The 22,927-nt window shown below is 51.7% G+C and overlaps 1 protein-coding gene across 2 annotated transcripts in view; it reads left to right on the forward strand.

Moving 5' to 3' along the window:
* Positions 1–22,927, forward strand: part of RASSF5 (Ras association (RalGDS/AF-6) domain family member 5) — a 68,712-nt gene that overhangs the window by 6,032 nt on the left and 39,753 nt on the right. For both annotated transcript variants that reach the window (XM_012638822.1, XM_012638823.1), the window contains exon 2: positions 20,985–21,106. In XM_012638822.1, the coding sequence (XP_012494276.1) occupies positions 20,985–21,106 (122 nt within the window). The remainder of the gene's footprint in view (positions 1–20,984; positions 21,107–22,927) is intronic.

The raw sequence follows: 22,927 nt of genomic DNA on the forward strand, positions 1-22,927 counted from the left end.
GTTTCCCCCCGGAGGACAGCTGCTTGCCACTGCCCTGGGTATACCCTGGCCCTGCCCAGGGTATTAGTAAGGCTGGTGAGGAACCGTAAACACATCTCTGGCCTCATTAGAGGTCCTTCCTGTTCCCATTCCTTAGATGACAAGGTGAGCACTCTTGGGTGGGAGAGTATCTGTGGGTGTGCAAGGCATGCAACCCCCACCCCCGCCCCGCGGCCACTCGGACTGAGCCGTGTTCCTGCGGTTCGGGCAGCGCCAGCTCCTGCCATCTCCTCACTGAGCTTGCAGAGCCGGGCCTGTGCTGGCGGCGGGATGCTTTCTGCCTCCCCACCTGGTCCTGGTCTCTGCTGACTCCTGCCACCCACCCCTCCCGCAGGGCTCTCTTCTGGCTCTCCTTGGCCCGGTCGGGAAGCGCTGGCGGCAGCTGACTGTAGGGAAGGCCAGCCCTGACTGGGGAGATGGTTTTGCATTTAGTCACTTTTGGTTTTTTTCCAAGAATTTTGGCAAGCTTCTCCTCACATATTCCGGGCTGGATCTCAGGGTTGAAAGGGGAGCAGAGACATCTCTTGGGCTTCGGGGAAAGAGCGAGGAGGCTGAGGTGATGATGTCAGACAGGGCAGAAGGCTCAGTTCCCTGGGGACACTGGTTTAAGCAGGATAAAATCAGGGCTTGAGAATGGTCATGGGTAGCCCTGCCCCAAGGTCAAGACTATCTTGACTCAGATCTGGGGAGGTGATATTTGGGTTTTTTCTGAAGCAGCCACATGCATGCTGAGGAGACGTGGGCAGAGCCTGGCGGACTCCAAGAGTTCATGGTGTAGTCTTCGGCGGAAGCGGCCGGCAAGTCCATGCCAGGCCTGTGCCGGCCTGCCTTTGCTTACTGGAGTAGGAGAAAGTTCATGAGGGGTGTGCTCATAGGGAAAACTATGAGGTTTGGTTCTTTCCTGCCCTTTTTGGAGAGGAAGGAGGAAGAGCAGTGGAGTCCCTCCTGGCACTGTTTCATGGGCCCAGCTTCCTGGTGAAGAACGCTGCATCTTGGCTGAGGAGTCTGGTGACCCCTGGGAGCTATAGCAGGTCCTGGATTTTCTTCATATTTTCCTATCTACACCTACAGCCCTGGTCCCCTTTGAGGGCATGGGGGTGGGGGAAGCACAGGATGACCCTGTGCCGAGGGTCTGTAAGGTGTCGGGGTTGGAAAGTGCGGTCTGTTCACTGTGTGTCACTGGGCGGGCAGGCGGGTGGCCGAGTGTGACACTCACCTGTGAGCACGTCTGGGCTGGGTCATGTTTACTTTTCGTTGGAGGGCCTGTGCACCGCCTTCTGCTTCCCCTCCCTGTTTCTTGAACAAACACATTTCCAGGTGGGGCAGTTCTAATCCAGATGTCTGCAGCGGCCAATGGCTGGGGCCACTAGAAAGTTGAAACTTGGCTTGCATGGACTTTGAAGAATCAGACTGCAGATTCATCAGAGTCAGGCCTAAAAGAAGAGTGATGCTCTTTGTCTTTTTTTTTTTTTTTTAATCCTTTTATGTTTTGTTTCCACTAGATGCTAGATCTGGGAAAGAATTATCATCGTGTTTGCTGAAGATATAAGTTGGTGTTCTGTCAACCTGCTAGGATAGGACTATTCACATGGAATAGGAAGAGTTGAGCATGGCAAAGAAATTGCAGGAGCAGAGATAACTTTTATCATGCTTGGCTGTATCTAAAGCATTTTTATGGGCACTGCCTCTGTTCGTCTTGCGGTTCCCTTGTGAGGTATGTAGGGCTGGTTTTATCATGGCCATCTCATGGATGAGGAAATGCAGCATTCAGGGAAATCAAATGACTTCTCTAAGATGACCCAGATCATTAGTAGCAAAGCCAGTACCAGAACCCAATATAGCATTTTGCATTATGAACGAACATCATTAAATTAGTTGAGTTTACTTATTCCTCAGCCCCTCTTCTGCCAATGAATGCTGAAATGTCCAAAAAAGGAGATACAGAAAAAAAAAAGGGCGAGCCAAGTGCAAGCTAGAGAAGCAGTCAGTGCCTGGATGATTGAGAGCTGGGTGTACTTACGCCAGCTTTCAGCAGTTTCTAAATTGATCGTCAACATGTGTAAATCATGAGATCTTTAAACAAAGGGTGAAGTTTTTCCAAATCCCAAGTTAAAGGAAGCAAGCACGTCTCTCCCCACTCCCACCCCACCCCACTGGTGTTCAGCGTGTGCAGGGGGGTGGGTGTGGAAGTGCAGGTGGACCTTTTCCTGTTCCACACTTCCTCCTTGCCGTGACCCAGCTGTCAGAGTTCATGACACAGGACTACCCGGGAACCAAAGTGAAATGAACAGATTCGATCCTGGAGGGGATAGCTAGAGGGAAGAAGAGTAGGATAGGAACTAGAAAATAAACTGAGATATGCATAACGGACCTCTGGCTCTAATCCCAGGCAGTGGTGTGGCCCCATTGGGAATAGCAGATCTGGGGAAAGCCCCCCACCCCCAACCCAGCTCCTGACTCTCTGGATATTTCTCCAGGTCGGGCTCCCATTTGGGAATAGTTATCATCACTTGCTTTTCTTGCTGACTTGGAAGAGGCTGTTTTTTCCATCCAAGTTGAATGGAAGTTGGAGATTTGGTAGTTTCTGTTGAAACAATTATGTTTTTTCTGTATCTGAGGAAAGTAGGAAAAATCCCAAAAAACTCAGAGATTGCCTTAATATTCAAAATGAACAACAAGCCGGCTGCAGTGGCTCATTCTTGTAATCCCAGCACTTTGGGAGGCCAAGGCAGGAGGATTGCTTGAGGCCAGGAGTTTAAGACTAGCCTGAGCAACATAGTGAGACCCTATCTCTACAAAAAAAATTTTTTAAAAATTAGCCGGGTGTGCTGATGCATGCCTATAGTCATAGCTACTTGGGAGGCTGAGGCGGGAGAATCTCTTGAGCCTGGGAGTTCGAGGCTACAGTGAGCTATGATGACACCACTGCACTCCAGACTGGGTGACAGAATAAGACCCTGTCTCTAAACAAAACAAAACAAAACAAAACAAAAAAACAAATGAAACAACAGATTCCAGTTATAACTTAAGAGTTTTGAGAGAAAGAGTTGAGCATGCCATCCATGAATGTCTATTCTAGTGATGAGTGTTATTAAAAGCAATCTGGAGTTACCTTTATATAAATAGGATGAGAATATATTGTATACCAGCACTTAAGAAGGTGAAGTCTGTTGCTTCAAATTATGGTGGGTTTTGGCTGGACTCTCCTGCGGCATGGAGGTTCTTGGGTCAGGGGTAGCAAGAGGTCATTGCAGGCATTCCCCTGCCTCCAGACAGTGCCCAGAGCACCGCTACAGTAGAAAATCTATCTAGTTCTCAAGGGTCAGGAATGAAGGTCCTGTCTCTATCTCTGCCAGTTCTTTCCTGCTGGCTGCTTGATGGCTTCCCTGTCAAAGAACAGCTCTGTGATGAGGCAAAAAGAGAAGTGAGTTCAGCACATTCTTGAGCCCAAATGGGGCATTTGGGAGGGATTTTCCCTGATTACACGTGATTCATATTTTAAGATTCCCCCAGCAGGCCTGTGTTCTGTTCTCTGAGGGCGGGAAGGGGGATGCTGCCCTTGCCCATGCTCAGCCAAGCTGAGGTTCCTGGACCCCCTTGGCGATCTTAGGTGCAAGGATCAGAGTTGCTGCAGGGCCAGGAACCTGGGCTCCCACCCCTTGCCCGAAGGTACTGAGTGTCATTTTAGGACCTGGGCTGGCTTATGACCTTCCTCTGGTGCAGAGGTTGCTTAGTAAACCAGAGAGCCACAACAAAAGGCCATGGGCAGCCCAGTGTCCCCCGGGAAGCATTATGGAGAAAGAACCAATGTCTGGGCCTAAGGAAGAGTGACATTTTGAGGTGTTTGTATATTGAATAAATGACTTGTAAATAGTGTGTTTTACTGCTTGCTGCTGCACCAAATTCTGAGGCCCTCCATAGTGAGGGGTGATCCGAACAGAGACCTCCTGGTCAGACTTTCTATGAGAAGGGCAAGTGATCAGAGTGCAGCTTAGGTTTGTTCTACATTTTCTTCTCTAAGTAAGCCCAAGGATATGGCGTTTGGGAGAGGATGTACTTCAGCATTCTCTTGGGCGCTGGGGAAAATGACAGCACAAAGGAGTTGAGCCAGAGGTTGGTGGTTGCACAGGGTATGGTGTAGCTCACGTCTGAACCCATGAGTGTTGACTCCCTGGACCTCACGCAAGCTGACCTGAGCACAGATGTGCAAGCGGCTTCAACCAGAGATTCTGCAAGTGCGTGAGCCCTCTGAGGTTCATTTCCTCTGGTTAAAGAGCGAGTGTTCCTCCTTGGTGTTAAACTGGCCCCCACTGGCGGTTGGCAGGTGAGTCCTCTCCTCTCTGGGCAGCCTGGGAGCATCACCCCTTTCCAGTGGCCTTTCTGGAAGGCTCTGCTGCCTATCTGGTACCAGTCTTCTGTCTTGGGCAACGGGACCTCCCGGAACTTTTCTGTCGGGACTTCGCTGCTCCTGGGAGTCAGAGTGACGGGACACCCTGTGAGTACTGTTTTAGGGCAAGAGAACATGTCTGCCCTTTTTGTGAGAGACTGTTTTTTTCTCTTTTTCTCGCTTCTCTCCTATACCCATAGGGTCAGATCCTTTTCTGCTCGGGTGTCTGGACTCAGATAAATGGTCTGACCCTCTTAAAAGCAACACCGCCTCCTCATAGGCCCTCCCTAGCCCTGGGCTCAGCATGGGAGGATGTGAATTAGCCCCAGTTTGTCCCTTAGGGGCCTATTCGGCTGGTAAAGCATTATTAATCCGCCATCCCCAAAGAAACCCATTAATGAGTTCTGGTGCGGGCATGTGGCGGGAGGTAACCCGTCACTCCTGTCATCTGTGGAAACTTTGGAGACATTGATTTTCAGACTCACAGGCGAGACTGAGAAGGGAGGCTCAGGGCAGGCTCTTCCCTGCAGCCTGTTTGGTGGGGGCATTTTTATCTTATCAAGCTAAAAGCCCCAGGAATAGAAAGTTTTCCATTGGGGGAGGTGGAGGGGAAAGGACCTACGGGAAAGAGAAGGCCTCGGTCCGTCTGTGCTGGTGCCAGGGCCCCAGGTCCCAGGTGCCTGAGTGGGTCGCACGCGGCCCGGCGCCCTCCCCCACGCGCACTCCACCCCTGACGCCAGGCCTGGAGAAAAGCTATTGATCTCCCGCAGCCAGGATGACCGAGGGCCAGGAGGAGGAGGTGGCTGCTGCCTGCTTTGGAACAGTCGCTGCACGGCTCCAGCGGCTCTTCCGCAGGTTCCCAAAGAGCCGCTCGGTCTCCGAAAAGCTCCAGATCCTGCCGAGGTTCCGCGGCGAGGCCCGGCGGGCTCAGGGTAGGTCCAAGCCCATCCAGCTGGGGGCATCGAGGGGTGCTTGGGCTCGGAGGTCTCTGCTAGTGGCCTTTCCCAGGGAAAAGGAGTGCAGGGTTCTCCTGGCAGCCTGGTATTTAATGCTGAACTCTGCACCAGTCCTTGGCACTCCTGACTGTGCAGGTACTGCCACCTGGCCCAGTTTGGGTCGAACAGCCAGGCCGAAAGGACGTGGGCAGCCTGTTTCAGAGGCCTCATGTTGGCGGTGGATTTGAACACCCTTCCCTTGGCTGAGAATTAGGGCTAAGCAGTCATCTTAATCGGGGTCTCTGAGCTGGTAGAATATAGGTATCTTGGATGGCTGCTGTTTTACATTCTGTCCACCCTAAAGGGGCTTCAGACCTTGCCAAGCTGCTGAGTCAGCCTTCTGAGGACCCAGGAGCAGCAGAGCGTCCTAGGCAGAGTTCTCACCTGCGTGGTTGGTGGAGGTGCACGTGGGTTCCCGGTGTGCAGGCCACGTAGGGCTGGAGGCTCCAGGGTGGGACACAGCGGGCCGGGAGCCCCAGCCTCAGGCTGTGCTGGGCCACTGATTTCCTTTCCAGAGCACTAATGAGGGTGAGAACAGTCCTTGCCTGGGGAAGGATGACAGACAGCACCGGGGTGAGTGAAAGATGAGAAGGAGAGACAACAGCAATCTAGATGATCCTAGTCCCTTAGGTCGTCCTACTCCCCTTTTTCAAAGAAAGGAAGCTGAGACCCACAAAAGTCCCCCGTGGGTGGCAGCACCAGGACTGGGAAGCCTGGGCAGCTGCCTTCCAGCCTGGGGTTCCTTCTGCTGTCTACGGCATCTTGAATTTCTGTAGCACTCTCTGCTAAAGACGCAAAGCATTTATGTTTGTTTGTTTTTAATATCATCGATTCCCTCCAGATCGCCGTATGGTGGGAACGGGAGAGGGATTATTCTGTTTTACAGAGGAGGTGGCTCAGAGCAGGAAGGCCCCTCGTTAAAGGTCATTGCCGTGCGGTGAGGTCTGGAGCTGCTTCCGTTGCTGGTGGACAGTCTTTGGAGCTCTCCTTGGGCTCCCCGCTCCATTTGTCCCCACCCTGTTCCCGTGTACTTTCAGGAATGGGTGGGGATCTAAGCGGGTCACAACACTAAGTCTTAGGGATGGAACTCAGATGTAGTGCCATCTCTGGGCTAAGTCTGTGGGAGCAGAGTTTGAAAAACCATAGGATCCTGACTATAAAAAGTATAATTTTTCTGATTCAGGCTTTACCTCTCGAGAAGTAAAAATTTTGATTCATCTAGACCTAATCCCCATTTGGAAACAAATGCACTTTAGCCAGCCTGAATAATTTATCCTCATCAATAGCCTAATAACATATACTGTAACCTTCGCTAAGAAGGGAGTCGGATACTGACTTCCTAATTTAAATGCTTACTAGTGCATTCACGTCCGTCCTCTCTTTCCCTCTCTCTGCAAGAATTATTCAACAGATCATTTCCTTGCTCCTTTGCTGTTGAGCCCAAGGAGTTATAGATTTAATAGAATCGATCGGGCCTGGAGTAGCAGCGTTAAGGTCGGGGCAAATACCGCACTGCAGCTACGATGTGCTCGCTTAACGTATGTTAGTCTTTGGACTCAACTGATGAAAGAGGAGGGAGAAGACAGGATACTTGTGATGAAGGGAGTGTGATCCGCAGGCCGTGGACTTCTGGAATATCTTCATCTCACTGAGAGGACTCCACGAGCAGCCTGGAGTGTGGTGTTTAAGAAAAAGGGCTTGGAGCCAGGTCAACTTGAGCCTGGGTCCTGGGGTTGGCCCTTCCTGGCTGTAGGGCCTTCCTCCTACAGATTAACCTGCCTGAGCCTTGGTTTGTTCAAGTATAAAATGGAGCAGAGAATTCCGACCTCAAACTGGTGTTCGGTGGATTAAACCCGACCTCGGATGTGAAACAGTTCGTGTGATGCTTGGCACAGAGCGGGCCCGTGTGGGGGGCTGCTGTGCCGGAGTGCTCCCGGGAAGACCAGCAGCTGCTCTGGGGGGTCGTCCTGACAAGCCCCCCACATGGCTGTCTGCTCTTCCATTGCACCTGGAGCAAGGTGGGCTGCCTGCGTGTCGGTGGGAGAGGTCGGGTTGAAGGTTGAAGGGCAAGAGTGGAGGACGGAATCTTACACACGCTCCCCGGAAAAATTCCTATCGTTGAGGTTGCCACACCGTTTAATGAACAGGCAGAGCCAGATTAGCCCACCGGGCATCATTAGGAGCTAAGCAGGCATGTCGCCAAGGAACAAGTCATATGTCATTTTAAAAGCCTGCTTGGGGGTCAGCGGGAACAGGCCTGAGTCTCTCCAGAAGTGTCTGGTGGTCCTAGCTACAGCGACAGAGCCGTAAAGAAGCCTTTGTGTGCCTCCAGCAGAGAGGGCCTCCGACGACGTATCTATTTACTTTTCTTCTCACTGCAAAGTCTGCCTTCACCCGGTTGGGTTGGTGATTGGGGCTTTAAATGACTGCGAGTGACATCAAAGCAGGTGTGGAAAAACCAGCTGGATGCAGTAGCCTGGTTGTCCCACAAGAACTGAACCTGCCTGCTCTTCTGGCCTCCTGTGACCTCCTGGCACGTGGACAGGGCGTACCTGTACACACACACCTGTGTGCGCATTCCATCCGTGCTTCTGCACAGGCTCCATCTGCCGCCCTGTGGTCTGCTTACGCCCGGGCAGGACTCGTGCAAACCTACTTGGCTGTCCTTACCTTTGGGGTCTGTGGGACACTACCAAAAATATACTCCGGCTTAGCAAGAGGCTTTCCTTTGCCGCTTCTCAGAGATGGAGTTTCTGCTTTAAAACCAAAAAACAAAATCAAGAAAACGCTCCTCTCCTCTTTCCGTACGTGCTCCTCCCGACTAGAACCTGGGTTGGCTCCTCCTGTCTTCTTAGCGGCCCCAGGGATGGGGGCACCAAGCCTGGGGCTGGGGGACCTCTGCTGCTTTGTCTCTCTTACACCCAGAGCGGAATGACACATGCCGAGAGAAGGGGGCCCCTCCTGAGCAGGCCTGGGGCCGAGAGGGTATCTGGCAGCTCCACACTGACTCTGATACATGGGCTTGTTGCTGTTTGTTAAATTCCCTTAAACCCAACTGTCTACAATGTTTTAAAGTATTTTTTCCTTTCTTAAGGTGCTCTGGTATTAGGATTTCTTTTTTCCTGTGGTGACAATCAAAATAGGATATATCTTATCTCTCTCTCTCTCTCTCTCTCTCTCTCATCCTCTCATACACTCCTCCCTGTTACACGCAGCCTTTGCATGGAGCTGGCTGTCCTTTGGAAGAGTGCTTGACCCCCCCTTCAGTAAATACACGCTGAATCAATGCTTGCGTGCACAAGTGAAAAACTGGTTAGGAACTAGGTAGATGTGGAACGATAGGAGACATAGCTGGACTGAAAGGGTTAATACTCTCTCTGTCTCTCTGAGTACAAGTGTCCTAATGGTCCCACATACTTTAATTACCTCATTCAAAAACTGCACTGTGTCTTTGCACTTCCCTCTGCCTGGCCACACCCTACATACAGCTTGGACCTTTTCCATGTGGTGTCAGAGGGTCCGGATGACAAATCTCCCACATCCGCTTGCACGTGAGGAATGGGGTCCATTGTCTTGCTCACCCCCACTCCCCACCTCGCGCCATTTACTTTGACATTTTCTCCCAAATCTATTTCCTCTTACCATTCTTGGCCAAGGAGGGATCCTCAAGGATGCTCTGCTGCGTGCACCGGAGACCTGCGGCCTCTCCCGCCTCTTCCTGCTCCATCCACATTTTCTCCTGATCATCGTCATCAACACACCATCCTGTACGATGCCACAGAGCCACCGTGTAAAAAGGCCAATAAAATTGGGATGTGTCTCTTTAAGGTGCATACAGCATCATCGGGAAGCAGAACGTGTACAAAAATATAAGTAAACCCCCCCCAATATAGTCAACCCCAAAATGAATTAAGATAAAAAATTAAAAATAGTTTAGCAATTGTAAGAGGACTGAATCCATTTAAAAGTGGAGCGAATTTTAGACAACTGCATTGTGCATTATGGTTAAAACAATGTGAATGTTATAAATGTTGGAAGTGTAAAAAATAAAATATAGAAAACATCAGGGGATGGGGGCAGAAGAGATGGGGAAGAGAGTTCTAGCATCGTCCTAGCAGGGAGTCAGTTAACACTGTCTAAAGCTGAACCATGAATTGCTAAAAATGACTCACCCCTATTACATTTGTTTATAATTTTACACATATATACATGTATGCACAGGGCAGGGTGGGGTCGTGCTTCAGCCTACGGTACCTCCCAAGAGCAAAGTGGCGAGAAACAAGCCTTGTGGAAAAGGTACCCAGGGAACAGGCCCTGTCCCAATGTCACTGGGCACATGGCGGCTCGTCTCTTACCTCCTGCATCATCCAGCTGAACTTGTTGTGAACTGCCCTCCCTCCCTCCACTTGCTCCTCTTCAAACGCCCCCATGTCAACACACCCAGCCTGGCTTGGCCACAGCGCCTTCCTTTTGTTGGTGTTTTCAGCCTCAGGATGTGTGGTCGTGTTGGAGATAGATGATGAATGGGCCTGCCAGGAGGCACACCCACCCACACCCTCCTACGTGGGACAGGATGATGCCTCCGCGGGCTAGCCCGGGCGCCCGACTTCTGCCAGGCGAAGTCCGGCCGGGTATGTTTGGGAGGGGGCCACAGGGGACACATCCAGCCTGCTTAGAAATGTGACGAGCGGCCAGGCTTGGAGAATAAATAACTGATGCATGAGATCTTAGGGACCAAGGTTCCAGAATTTTAATACCTGCTTTGGTCTCTGAGCAACAACCAAGCAGATCTTTTGTCTTTCCCTTCAGTACGAAAAGGTCACTTAAAAGTGCATATTTCAACCCTGCCCAGCCCTGCCACATGCAAAACTGATAGGGTCATTTTGGGAGAGAGTGGGGACCAGGCTCTTGGGGTGTCCTCAGTTCAGCCGAGGCTCCCTAGGTGACCCCACCTCTCCAGCACTTTCTCTCCTCAGCCCGACCTGGAGGAACCTGCTGCCACGGAGCCCGCCCACCCCACCCACTGTTTTACACGGGAACTGAACATCTTACCCAGACTGGAGCGTGTTCAGGCGCATCCCTGCTTGCCTCTTCCCACGGAGACAACGCCCCTGCGCGTCCAGCTGCCCACCTTGCCTGTCTGTGGGCGGTGCCAGCAATTTCTGACTTTAGAATTCTAGGTCACTTGTCTTACCATTACACTGACATTCTCATTCATTCTGCGTGTGTGTTGGAGTTGGGGTTAGGGCTGTGTAGAGCGGGGAGCAGTTGTGTGCCTCCAGGCCCTCTGGGCTGGGACGGGCGATGCTGAGTGCCCTCAGGGGTGGTCCGTCTTCTGAAACAAGGAACTACAGTACGTGGTCTCAAGAGGGCTGGGATTCAGCTTCCCTCTTGGAAACATAAGATGCAGATGTCCAGAGCTGGCTGCCTGACCCCAGGAGTGGGGAGTTTCCATTCCCTTGCTGTTGGCCTCACTAGGAGTTTAGCCAGGAGTATGAAAAACGTATAGATCGTGTTGATTTTGGCAATGGCTGCAGACCTCCAAGGTTGGCAATTCCGGTCTCTCCACCTTCCCACTCATCAACATGACCTGACCTTCCATCCCCTGCCTTACTCCTCTGGGCCCATCAGAGGCAGAGGTTGGAGGGAGGTGGGAGCAGGTTTCTCCTAGATGAACAGGAAAGTTGCTCAATTCTTCTGACCTTAATACGTTAGAAGAGGACCTGAAAATGGAGAGGTATGTTGGCTGGCATCACATGCTGAGGCAATAGAAAATTGAGTACCCAGACTCACAAGTCCCATAGTGTTCAAAGTGACAGCTGCCACTTATTGAGCACCTACTGTGTGCCAGGCACTGTTGGATGATTTACATACATTCTCTCTAATTTTGACAACAAATTTGCTGGCAAGAAAGGTATTATTACCTCCATTTTGCAGGTGAGGAAATTGACTAAGTATACGCCATATTTAACTGAGGTTAATGGTCCAGGCATCTCACACCTAATTAGAGTCACGGCTCAGTTTCAAGCCCTGATCTCTGTGACTCTGGAATCCGAATTCTTCCCACTCCCTAGCTCCTGACCGGACTGAGCGTTCCATCTCTTGCACTCATTCTCAAAAGACCTCTGTCGTGCATGTCAAGGGGTGTGTTTCAAGGGATCACACAGTCTGTGTAAAGATTTCTAGTTTACAGCTGGTAAGTGGGTGTACTTTGGTGCCAGTCTGTGAGACAGCTGGTGCTGGGAACCATTTGCTGTGTCCATTTGGTGTCATGGGGAGCAAGTCTGCAGAGGCCGGGTCTCTTTGAGGTGGGATGAGTAAGAGCTTGCCACCTTCTGGAGCTCGACCTTGGCTGAAGAGCTGACCTCTCTGGTGAAGCTGCCTGGAGAGCTCAGGAAAAGAACCTTTGGCTGCTGCCTGGGTAGTTCTCCCAGACGTGGCATCCCAGAGACAAAGGGGTCATGGATGGAGAACTGGCCCAGAGCAGGCAGACAGTACGGGTAGGTTCAGAAACTCTCAGGGCCTGGCAGCCTCCAAGGCTGAGTGGCTTGGCTTAGCTGGGGAGGGGAGCTGTGACTTCCCAGGCCTTCCGAGGACAAGGCGGAGGCCTCAGGGAGGCACAGGCTGCAGTCGCTGCTACTGGCTAGAGCTAGAGCAGAGAGAAAAGCACTTCCTTTCAACCCAGGCTCTTTTTGGCCTTGGGCCACCCTAACTCCCATCCCTAGTGAAGCCCAGCCCTGGGCAGTGCAGGGTAGCGGGGACCAGGACCAAGTGGAGGGGACTTCTCTGAGGCATAGGCTATTGAATGAGAAAACAGGACAGTTAAGAAGCAGGCGGTGTGATGGGTCCGCACTGCCAGCCTGGCCACTTGCTAGCTGTCAGGCAGTCAGCAAGGCATGCAACCTCTTCAAGTCTCAATTTCCTCATCTCTGAAATAGAGGTAGACCAAGTGAGTTGAAAACTTATGTCCACACTACAGCCTGCATATGGATGTTTGTAGCAGCTTTATTCATAACCGCCCACACTTGGACGCAACCAAGATGTCCTTCGGTAGGTGAACAGGTAAACCATGGTACATTCAGATAGTGGAGTAGTATTCAGCAATAAAAAGAAATGAGCCATCAAGCCATGAAAAGACAAGGAGGAACCTTAAATGCATATTACTAAGTGAAAAGGGCCAATCCGAAAAGGCTATATACCGTATGATTCCAACCACATACCATGTGATTTTCTGGAAAAGGCAAAACTATGGAAATCGTTAAAAGGTCGGTGGATGCTAAGGGTTGGGCAGGAGGAAGGGATGAGTAGTCAGAGGACAGGGATGTTGATGCTGTCATGGCGGATGCATGTTGCTATACATTTGTCCAAACCCATAGAATGTACAACACCAAGGATGAAGCCTAATGTATACGGTGGACTTTGGGTGTTAATGACATGTCAGCGGAGGACCATGGGTTGTGACAAATGTACCCCTCTGGTGCAGAATGTTGATCATGGGGGAGGCTGTGCACGTGTAGGGGTGGGGTATAAAAGAATTCTCTGTACTTCCTGCTCAATTTTCCTGTGAACCTCAAACTGCTCTAAAAAATAATGTATGTTTCAAAATGAGGTGGAAACACATATTTTGCAGGCCTGGTACGGATGATATGAAATCACAGGCATCCAGTGTCTGGCACATAATAGTTAGTGAATAATGGTGAATAATGGTGCCCGCTGTCATCACGATGTGGGTACATAATTTTTCTCTGTTCCTTGTTTACAGTATTTTTTTCATTAGTGAAGAATATATGTAAATTATAAAAATATAAACAATTTAGAAACTATAAAGAAAGTAAAAGTACTTGAAATCCCATCACTCAGAGCAAGCATGTAGCCTTCCTTCCAGACACCTCTCTGCACAAAGTATATTTAAGTATGTGCATATTTTATATAATTAGGATCAGCCTTCTCCCTCTTTCACTGTTATGCTGTGGACACAGTTTCATGTTGAGCGAGATTAATGTGCATTATCTTAGATAATGGCTGTGTAGTATTCCATTTTAAAATACAGCTGTAACTAGTCTCCTGTAGATAGGTGCGGGGGTATTTCTAGCATTTGTTGTCATCAACGACTATGTGATGAACATTTTAGTGGAGATGTATTTAGATGCAAGTACGTGTACACTCAGGATAAATTCCTGCAGGAAACTGGTACCAGTGACAAGATACTACCTTCTCATTTCCCCACATCCTTTTCAATACTGGACGTTACCAACTTTGGTTAGCAATTTTCTTTTCTGAAACTAGAGCACGATTTTAGAAATTCAAATGTTGGAGGGAATGAGTAGGAAGGAAGGGAGGAGGGAAGTCCCAGGGGCTGGCAGAGGGGCCCCTCTGAGGTGGGGCAGGGTTACCCCTCACCAGGTACCGGGCACACCTGGCACCTCCCCTCTGCAGGGAGCTGAGACCGGGGGCTCCTCTGCTCAGACTGGGGACGGCGGTACAATGGGAGTCTGAGATGACCAGGACCTTCTTCTGTAGGTCTTGGTGGGGGTCTGGAGGAGGGGCAGCGGGTGCTGATAGGACGTGCACAGACAGGCTTTTGGGGTGAGGATGCTTGGTGCTGGACAGCTGGCGACACTGGACTTGGATTTTCATCTGGTAATAAGAATGGCTAATAGTCATTGAACTCCTAGTGTGTGTCAGGTGTTGTGTTGTCATTTACACAAATATCTCGTTTAGTTCTCTCAGCAACCCTGTGAGGTAGGCACTGCCAGCATCTCCACTTCACAGGTGAGGCAGGCGGGAGTCAGGACGCGAGCCTGGGGTCAGATCAGCACTCACGCTCCGTTCTTTCCGCTTCGGCAAGAGGCAGAGCACCATTCCTTCCTCCCTTCGCTCACCCGGTTCGCAGTAGACCCTTCTGACTGGGCTTCTCCAGCAGCCAGCAGGGCCCAGAGCACAGGGCTGGGGACGGGTGGAATCCAGGAATGGCAGCCGTGGAGACCTGCGCGGGTGGTGAACTAGCACTACTAGGTCTGTCGGAAGGGCCTGAGGTTCACAAGGGGAAGTCCTGGGCCAGGTGGGAAGGGATTTTCCTGTCCGGGGGGAAATCTTACGTCCACACAAAAGCCTGCACATGGATGTTTACAGTGGCTTTATTAAGGGTGCTGGTGCGGGAGGGTGTTGGTGCGGGGGCTGCAGGTGGTGGAGCCGTCCTCGGCCAGCCTGGGACAGACAGGGCACAGAGGGTGATGGGGACACTCGCTGGGTGGTCTTTGAGCTGCTATAGCTGGTCCAGCCCAGAGGGGATTCTCAAAGGAACGTCTGAGAAGGAGGCCAAGACAGGCACCACGAGACTGAGGACTGTCCCCACTAACTTGTCCCAGAGGATCAGGACAACCCTTACTCTTGCTTTTTAGAAACGTTTGTAAATTGTAATTTTCCAATACATATTATTTTTTCAGATTTCCCTGTAGTGCCTAAGAACAAAGTTATCTTAAAACTAAAAGCTATTTGTGTACTTACTTTGGAAATAACTAGCCAGGGGAAGGTTGGCGAGAGTGTAGATTACCCCCCAGGAGCGTGGTGGGGTGGGAAGGAATTTGCACAGCAGAGCCGTGGAAGGAGGGGGTAAGGGGTGGAAAATGAACTGTTAACTGGGGGCCTCCACGTTCCAGGCCTTCTGTGCAGTTCTTTACAACCCCACTTAGTCCTCGTAGTAGCCCTAGGAACTGGCTATTATGATTGCCTTTTTATAGTTGAGAGAAGTTCAGTAACTTACCTAGGGTCACAGAGTCGGCTGAGCAGGGACCAGAGGCCAGGCCTTCCTCTAAGTCCACGCTCTTTCCGTGACACCGTAGTACAGGCCAGGCCCCTGGTCCTCAGGGAGTGTGGGAAGGGGGTGGTCAGGTTTGCTCTGAGGGTGGCCTTCCCCAAGAAGGCCAGGGGGTGCCCAGAGAACGGGCACAGGCTCCTGGATTCAGAGACTGTTCTGCCTCCCCTCGGGCCTCAGAGCTTGCTTTGTCCACGCAGGGTGAGGAGCTGCTGTCACTGACCGGGGAGTGACCGCAGGGGAGGCCTGTGTCCTCGGTGCCTGCCCCACCCTCACCCACGCCTTGGCCCAGGCTGGAAGAGAAGGACAGTTAAGCTGAGCGCTCTGTGTTATCTCGGTATCTTGCAGGCAACTCTGGGGTGAAAGAGCCTTAAGAGTTTCTTATCAACAAATGCCTCTGGTTCAGAGAAATTAGCCACTCAGGTTAGGCAGCCACACGGCAGAGTGCGGTGCGTGTGCCTGTCTATGTGCATTTGGCACCCGGGGTGGGGCCGAAACTAGCTTTGGCAGCCCTGGAGATTAAGGGGAGCTTTGTAGCTTCTGCATTTTAGAAAAAACAATCTCCTGGCACAGGTGGTTCCGCCTACTGGCTTTGCCTCCTCTGGGCTGAAGTGGAAAAAAGAATGCCAACTCCGAGCATAGGTCGCCAAGGCCTCTGGGCCTGACCCCCTTGTTCGAGATGGTGACCTTCAGGGACTGTGAAGGCCAGGAGCAGGGCTGGTGGAGGCAGGCAGGTAGGTGGTCCTGGCCTCAGCCCAGCACTCCTGGCCTCCTTGTCCTGCCAGCCCATTGCTGATCTCTGGAGATGGAATCCATTAGAATCCTCCATCTGTTTGGGCGCAAAGGCTCTGTGCTCCCAACATGGCCCAGGGGCTGTGTTGTGGGTGGAACTGTGCTTCCCGCAGAAAGACATATTGAAGTCCTAACTCCTAGTATCTCAGAATGCAACCTATTTGGAAATACGTAGTTGCGGGTGTAATTAGTTAAGATGAGGTCATACTGGGGTAGGGTGGCCCCCACTCCCATATGAGACTGGTATTCGTGTAAGAAGACAGAAGCATAAGAACACCATGCAAAGATGGAGGCAGAGATTAAAGTTATGCAGCTGCGAGCCAAGGAACACCAAGGATTGCTGGCAAACCAGCCACAGCGAGGGAGAGACAAGAAAGGATGCCCCTACATATTTTAGAGACGGCGTGGCCCTGCCAACAACTTGATTTCAGTCTCCTAGCCTCCATAACTGAGCTCATAAATTTCTGTTTTAAGCCACTGGGTCTGAGGTGCTTTGTCAGGGCAGTCCCAGGAAACTAACACAGTCTGAGTGTTGGGAGGAGCCCTGCAACCTGTCATGGCTCCCTCCTTGGAAGAGGGACCCCTATGGTGGTCTGTCTCCTTCATTTCTCCTTATACTTGGCCCCTTCTATGTCCGTAGGCCCTGATATGTTTTGGATACTTGTCCCTCCAAATCTCGCGTTGAAATTCCATCCCCAGTGTTGGAAGTGGGGCCGAGTGGGAGGTGTGTGGGTCATGGGGGCGGATCTCCTGAATGAATGGCTTGGTGCCCTCCCACCATAATGAGTGAGTTCCCGCCTTAACGAGCTAGCGCCAGAGCCGGTTGTTTAAATGAGCCTGGCACCGCCTCCTCCCTCTCTTGCTGCTCCCCCTCTGCCTTCAGCCTTGACTGGAAGCCCCTTGAAGCCCTCACCACAGGCAGATGCTGGCACCGTGCTCGTACAGTCTGCAGAAGTGTGAGCCAAGTAAACCTCTCTTCTTTATAAACTACCCAGCCGCAGGCATTTCCTTTATGGCAGCACAAAACAGACTAACACAGGCCCCTCTTCCGAAACCTGGAAGCACATTTATTTTCCTCAAAACATCTCCTGGGAACGGGGACGGGGGCTATAGTTGGAAGGAAGGGATGGAGAGGGGAAGGGTAATTCTGTTTTATGGATGGCAATACGAAGGTCAAGAAATGCCTGTTCTCCCAGAGAACTACAATTAGAACCTAGGAATGATGCTCCCTAATCTTCCGCTGCCTCTTATTGGTGAGATCCTTGCCCTAACTATTCAGTGATGTCCCAGCCTCCTGCCTCCTCTTGGCCCCTGTGATAAGGTCACATGAGCTGCCTGGATTCTGACTTTTCATGTAGGCTCCCAGCGTCTCCTGCACCTTTAAGCCCCCCCTGACTGCTCTGGTGTATCAGCTGAAGGAGCTTTCTAGATCTGCGCCACAGTCAGGCGCTTTGCGCTGTCTCAGGTGTAAGTTATCTTTTCACATGTGTGTCCCATCTGCCCAGCTAGCCTGGGCTTCCCAGGAGTCTTGTCTTCCTCATCCTCACCCCCAGGCTGCACAGAGCATGTGGATACCCGTGCCTGAGACGTCGATGCTGCTGCCAGAGGTGAGGGGCTGGCTGAGTCCTTCCCGGGGGCTGTGTGGCCGTGTTCCACCAGGCCCCCTCTCTCTTTCCTTGTCCAAATCGAGCCACCAGTCGAAGGCTGTGGAGGACGGTGGATGCCAAGGGCAGGGGTTGGTTTGGCAGCACCTGGCGATGAGCTGCCTTGGGGGATGGTGGTCTGCGAGGGCTCACCACTGCGTCCCCGGAACGCCGCGCTGTCTTTGCAATCTCGTGGGTCTCCCCGTTCCCCAAACACATCAGGCCTACAAGCTGTTGCTTTTGTGTTTGGAGAAGGGCATGGAAGCTCTGACTTCACATCTGCTGGCCTAAAAGCCCTGGCCTCGGCATTTTCGGGGACCAGGAAGTATGAAGACGTGCTGCGGTGGTTTTGCTATAGTCTGTGATTACACGGTCTGATGGAACAAAGTCTTTAGTGCTCAAACATGCTTTTTATAAAATCCCCAAACACTTCTCTTGGAGTCTTCCGTTCCTTAGCTCTGTCCAGCTCAGCATCAGGCCTGTAAGAAGATCTTTCTGAGGTTTTGGTGCTGTTTTCAGGGCATGTGTGTGTGTGTGCGTGTCAGAGAGCGAGCAAGCACGCGGCGTGGAAATTGAGAGAGAGATTCCGACGCAGAGTTGGACGGGGAGCGCCTGTGTCAACGGCATAAGCAGCTAAAAGAGGAGAGAACTTTCCCCTATTCCAAGACGCTTTCCCGTTTGTGCGCTGATCTGATGGTAGCTCTCACTCGCCGTGGAGTCGGGAGAGCTCCCGTCCTTCCTCCCCTTCCTGTTCCCACTGCTTGGCATCCTGGAGCCTTCTTCGTCTCTCAGGGCATGGCCAGAGGCCATGCAGGTGTGTCCCAGGGCTGAGGCCCAGGAACAATGCCGCTCTTTGTGGGCCTCAGGGCTAACTTATCAAAGCCCCGGTGTTTTGGGCACTGTGGGCAGGAGAGGCTTGGCCTGCACAGGCCTCTGTGCCCTTCACCCCACTAAGGGGGAGGCTGTTTTCATGCTGAGCAGGAGATCTCCCGCCGAGGGGCCCAGAAATGCACTGGGCACCTGCAGGTAGGTGGTACGTGAATCAGAGAAGTGACGTCACCCATTCTGTCTCCAGGCGGGAGCAGGAGGGAGGCGTGGAGAAGCATGGGGTCGGAAAGAGGGTGGGCATCGCCTTTGGGTATGCCGGAGCTGAGCAGTGGGGCTTCTCAGCACCGCGCCATCCCAGAGAGGTTGTTGGGAGCTTCAGCCCATGGAATAAGAATGCTGTGTGGTTCTGGAATCTCTGTGCCTCCCTACACTTGTCAAGGGGCTCCCGTGCAGACATTGGTGGCAAAACTCACAAAAGGAATGTGGCCCGGGTGCTTATCTTTGGGGGTGTTAGGGAAGGGGGCAGGTGGGGAGAGTGGAGTCTCATTTCCAAAAGAGTGGCGAGAAGAGGAGCCACCACCCCCACCCCAAGATAGAGTGTGCTATGGCAGCTTTAAAAAAAAAAAAAAAGACAAAGCCGGGCACGGTGGCTCACGCCTGTAATCCTAGCTCTCTGGGAGGCCAAGGCGGGCGGAGCGTTTGAGCCTCAGGAGTTCGAGACCAGCCTGAGCAAGACTGAGATCCCCGTCTCTACTAAAAAAAATAGAAAGAAATTGTCTGGACAACTAAAAATATATAGAAAAAATTAGCCAGGCATGGTGGTGCATGCCTGTAGTCCCAGCTACTCGGGAGGCTGAGGCAGGAGGATCCCTTTAGCCCAGGAGTTTGAGGTTGCTGTGAGCTAGCCCGACGCTGGGGCACTCTAGCCCGGGCAACAGAGTGAGACTCTGTCTCAAAAAGGAAAAGAAAAAAAAGACCAATAGGCTGAATTTTTGGAGCTTGTTAGAAGAAAGGGAGAGTCTCAGGGGGCCTCAGCCCGTGTTGACCCAAAGTGGTCCCCTAATCCCCACGTCCAGGCTGGCATGTTTCCTGCCACGAGACCTGCTCCCCCACCCCATCTCCATGCACCTGACTTCACATTCAGGAAGGAAAACTCATGGGAGACTCCGGCACCTAGAAGGCTAGGCCTTCTGACTGAGCTGTGGCCCCTCCAGGACAGGTGACTGCGGCTGACCCAGCAGCTATCCGTGGGGACCCCACCTCAGATCCAAGCATTTTGTCGCTGATGGGCTTGTATTGATTTCTTCTGCCGCCACCCTTTCCTTCACTCCCACCCCCACCCCCATCTCCTTCCCTCCCCTCGATGTCTCCTGCCCCCTTGGCTGTCACTTCCCTCTGCCAAAGAGGCTCCATAGAGAGCTCTTGAGACAGCCGGAGAATACTAGCAGCCTTGACTCTGCCACCAATGAGCTGTGTGTCATTGGGCACCTCCCTTTACCTCTCTGGGCCTCAGTTTCCCCATCTCTAAGGTGGTCCCCGAGGATCTTTTTGACTCTGGTCATTAAGTCTCTGCTTCCATGGAGTGAGCACTGCCTATGGAGCGTGTACTTGCCCCTGCGCACCTGATGTGGGATGTCGTCCGCAGGCTGTTTCACCTGGGTTAGAGCAGCCTTCCCACATTTCCAGACCGGGCAGCGTCAGAGAGCAGTAACAGCCCTTCCTGCTGGTGAAAATGCCTTTGTCTCTGGAAGCACTTTTAATTCTTCAAGCTATGTCCTCCCCTATAACTATTAATAGAAACATCCTGTACAACAGGCAGGCAGGGGAGCTATTACCCATACAAGTTGAGAATCCCTTGTCTGGAATACTTGGGACCAGAAGTGTTTCAGATTTCAGATTTTTGGGGATTCTGGAACACTTGCATTATATCAGTTCATCCCAAATTCAAAAATCCAAAATCTGCAATGCTCCAATGAGCCTTCCCTTTCAGTATCACGTGAGTGCTCAAAAACTTCTAGATTTGGGAGCATTTTGGATTTCAGATTTTCAGATTTGAGATGCTCAACCTGTGTTTTACAGATTGGTGAAAAAAGACCCAGAAAAGTTCATTCCTTCCCTAGGGATCCACAGACACTGGTGATTAATGTGAATTAGTAGAGAAAGCACCAGTCTGGGGCCAGATGATCTGACCTTGAGAAAGTCGCTGAAGTCCCTAGCACTGATTTCTAGTCTATAAAGTGACAATAACAACGATTGCAGGGTCACACGAAAGAATGCAGGTGAAAGCAGTTTGCGAATGTGTAAAGCACTTCCTGGTGGCACAGAGAGCAGGGTGGCGTTCTCACGCTGTCCCCCACCCCTCCGCTTCTCTCCTGCTCTGCTGTTCCCATCCGGAACTAAGTGCAGTCTCCCAGGTTGTTTCTCTGGGTGGAAGTGGGTAGAAATTCGGTCTGGCCCCTAATCCCCCTTTGGTTCTTTCCCTGCAGACTGTAAATTCACCTGCCACCCGGAGTGCCGCAACCTGATCCAGCTGGACTGCAGTCATCAGGAGGGCTCATCCCAGGACAGACCCTCTCCAGAAAACACCCTCACCCCGACCTTCGGCCAGGTAGGCAGCAGCGCCTGTGGGCCAGGCTAGGAACAGCCTCTGCGGGTGCTCCAGGCTCCACTTTGTCTTCCAGGAGCTCTGGTGCTCAGGAGGTGGCCTGAGGCTTCAGTATGCCATGTGTGCTGAGTGTTGGGGTCCTCCTCTAGCCAGGTGGAGTCCATAGGCGCACCCCTTTCCAAGGGGACTGGGGGCAGTGACATGGAGAGGTCTGAAGACACTCAGGAGTCCCCTGTAGCTCTCCCCAAGCACAGAGCCTATTTGCCCTAGGGCTCTGAGCCAGAGGTGTGGGTGTGGGTGGGGGGAGGTCCCAGAGAAGCCTTCCGAAGGTCCTTTGGGGCAGTGGCGATGATGGGGCGAAGGCTTCTCAAACACATCCTCCAGCCAGGTCAGATCAGCCTTCAGAGGGGCAGGGCAAATGTTTCTTCCCAGTGTTAAAGGACCAGGAAATTGACGTCCAAAACAACTTTCGGTTCTGGGTTGTGCCAAAACACTTGAAATATGATGTGTCTGCGCTTGGTGTCCAAGATTTAGAATGGAAACAGAGGAGTGCATTTATTGATTCTTGCAGTGAACAAGCATTTATTAACTATCTACTATGTGCCAAGCACCGGCAAGAGTGGGGGTAATAAATGATACATCCCGATGCTTGGCCTCAGAGAGCTTGCATTCTGGCAGAGGAGGCAGAATACAACCAAATGGTATATACTGTGAGGCATGGAGTGATACAAGTATGAAGCAAATGTTTCTGGTACATAGTGCATTTGTTTCTGCTGAGAGAACTCAGGGAAGACTTCCCAGAGGAGGTGATGTTTGATCTAAGCCTTAATGTGTGAGTCGAAGGTTGCCAGTCAGGAAAGTAAGGAGTGTTCCAGGAGATCATCCTTTTGTTTATTTCCCAAATATGTTTTGAGTGTTCACCATGTGCCACACCCAGGAAGCTGAGGACTTAGTAATGAAGGGAACAGACATGGCCCCCTGTCCATCCTGTGCTTACAGTAGGGTCTATAAGGGGAGATCCCAGGGTGCTCTGGGAGACAATAACTGGGGACCCAGATGCTGGGTGGGGGGCTCACGAACAGCCCCAAGTCCCCAGAGTAGCTCCCCACGTGACTTTTCTGGCCACGATATACATGATCAACTGTGTCCAAATGCCTGATCTGCCGTGGGTGTCACTAGCCTCCCTGCTATCCCCCCGTGCCTTTTTCTCCCCCAGGGAAAGCATTATTAGAAAGCAAGTATGATGCATGTTTTTATAAAGATGATAATTGAATTGGTTCTAAGATGTGTAGTTTAAAATTCTGGGCCAGGCACAGTGGCTCACACCTGTAATCCCAGCACTTTGGGAGGCTGAGGTGGGGGGAATCGCTCAAAACCAGGAGTTCCAGACCAGCCAGTTGTAAGCTCTAGTTCTGGTTTAGTAAAAACATAGCCTGGTATGGGACTGTAGTGCAGCTTCTCAGGTAGCTAAGGCAGGAGGATCACTCGAACCCAGGAGTTCGAGGCTACAGTGCGGTATGATGATGCCACTGCACTGTAGCCTGGGTGACAGAGCAAGATTCTGTCTCTTTTAAAAAAAAAAAAATGCCAGACGTGGTGGCTCATGCCTATAATCCTAGCGCTCTGGGAGGCCGAGAGGGGAGGATCACTTGACGTCGGGAGTTCGAGACCAGCCTGAGCAAAAGCAAGACCCCCATCTCTACAAAAAACCAGAAAAATTAGCTGGGCATGGTGGCATGTACCTGTAGTCCCAGCTACTCCGGAGGCTGAGGCAGGAGGATTCCTTGAGCCCAGGAGCTTGACGTTGCAGTGAGCTATGATGAC

This window comes from Propithecus coquereli, unplaced genomic scaffold, assembly GCF_000956105.1.
Source record: "Propithecus coquereli isolate 6110/MARCELLA unplaced genomic scaffold, Pcoq_1.0 Scaffold135, whole genome shotgun sequence".
Taxonomy (NCBI): Eukaryota; Metazoa; Chordata; class Mammalia; order Primates; family Indriidae; genus Propithecus; species Propithecus coquereli.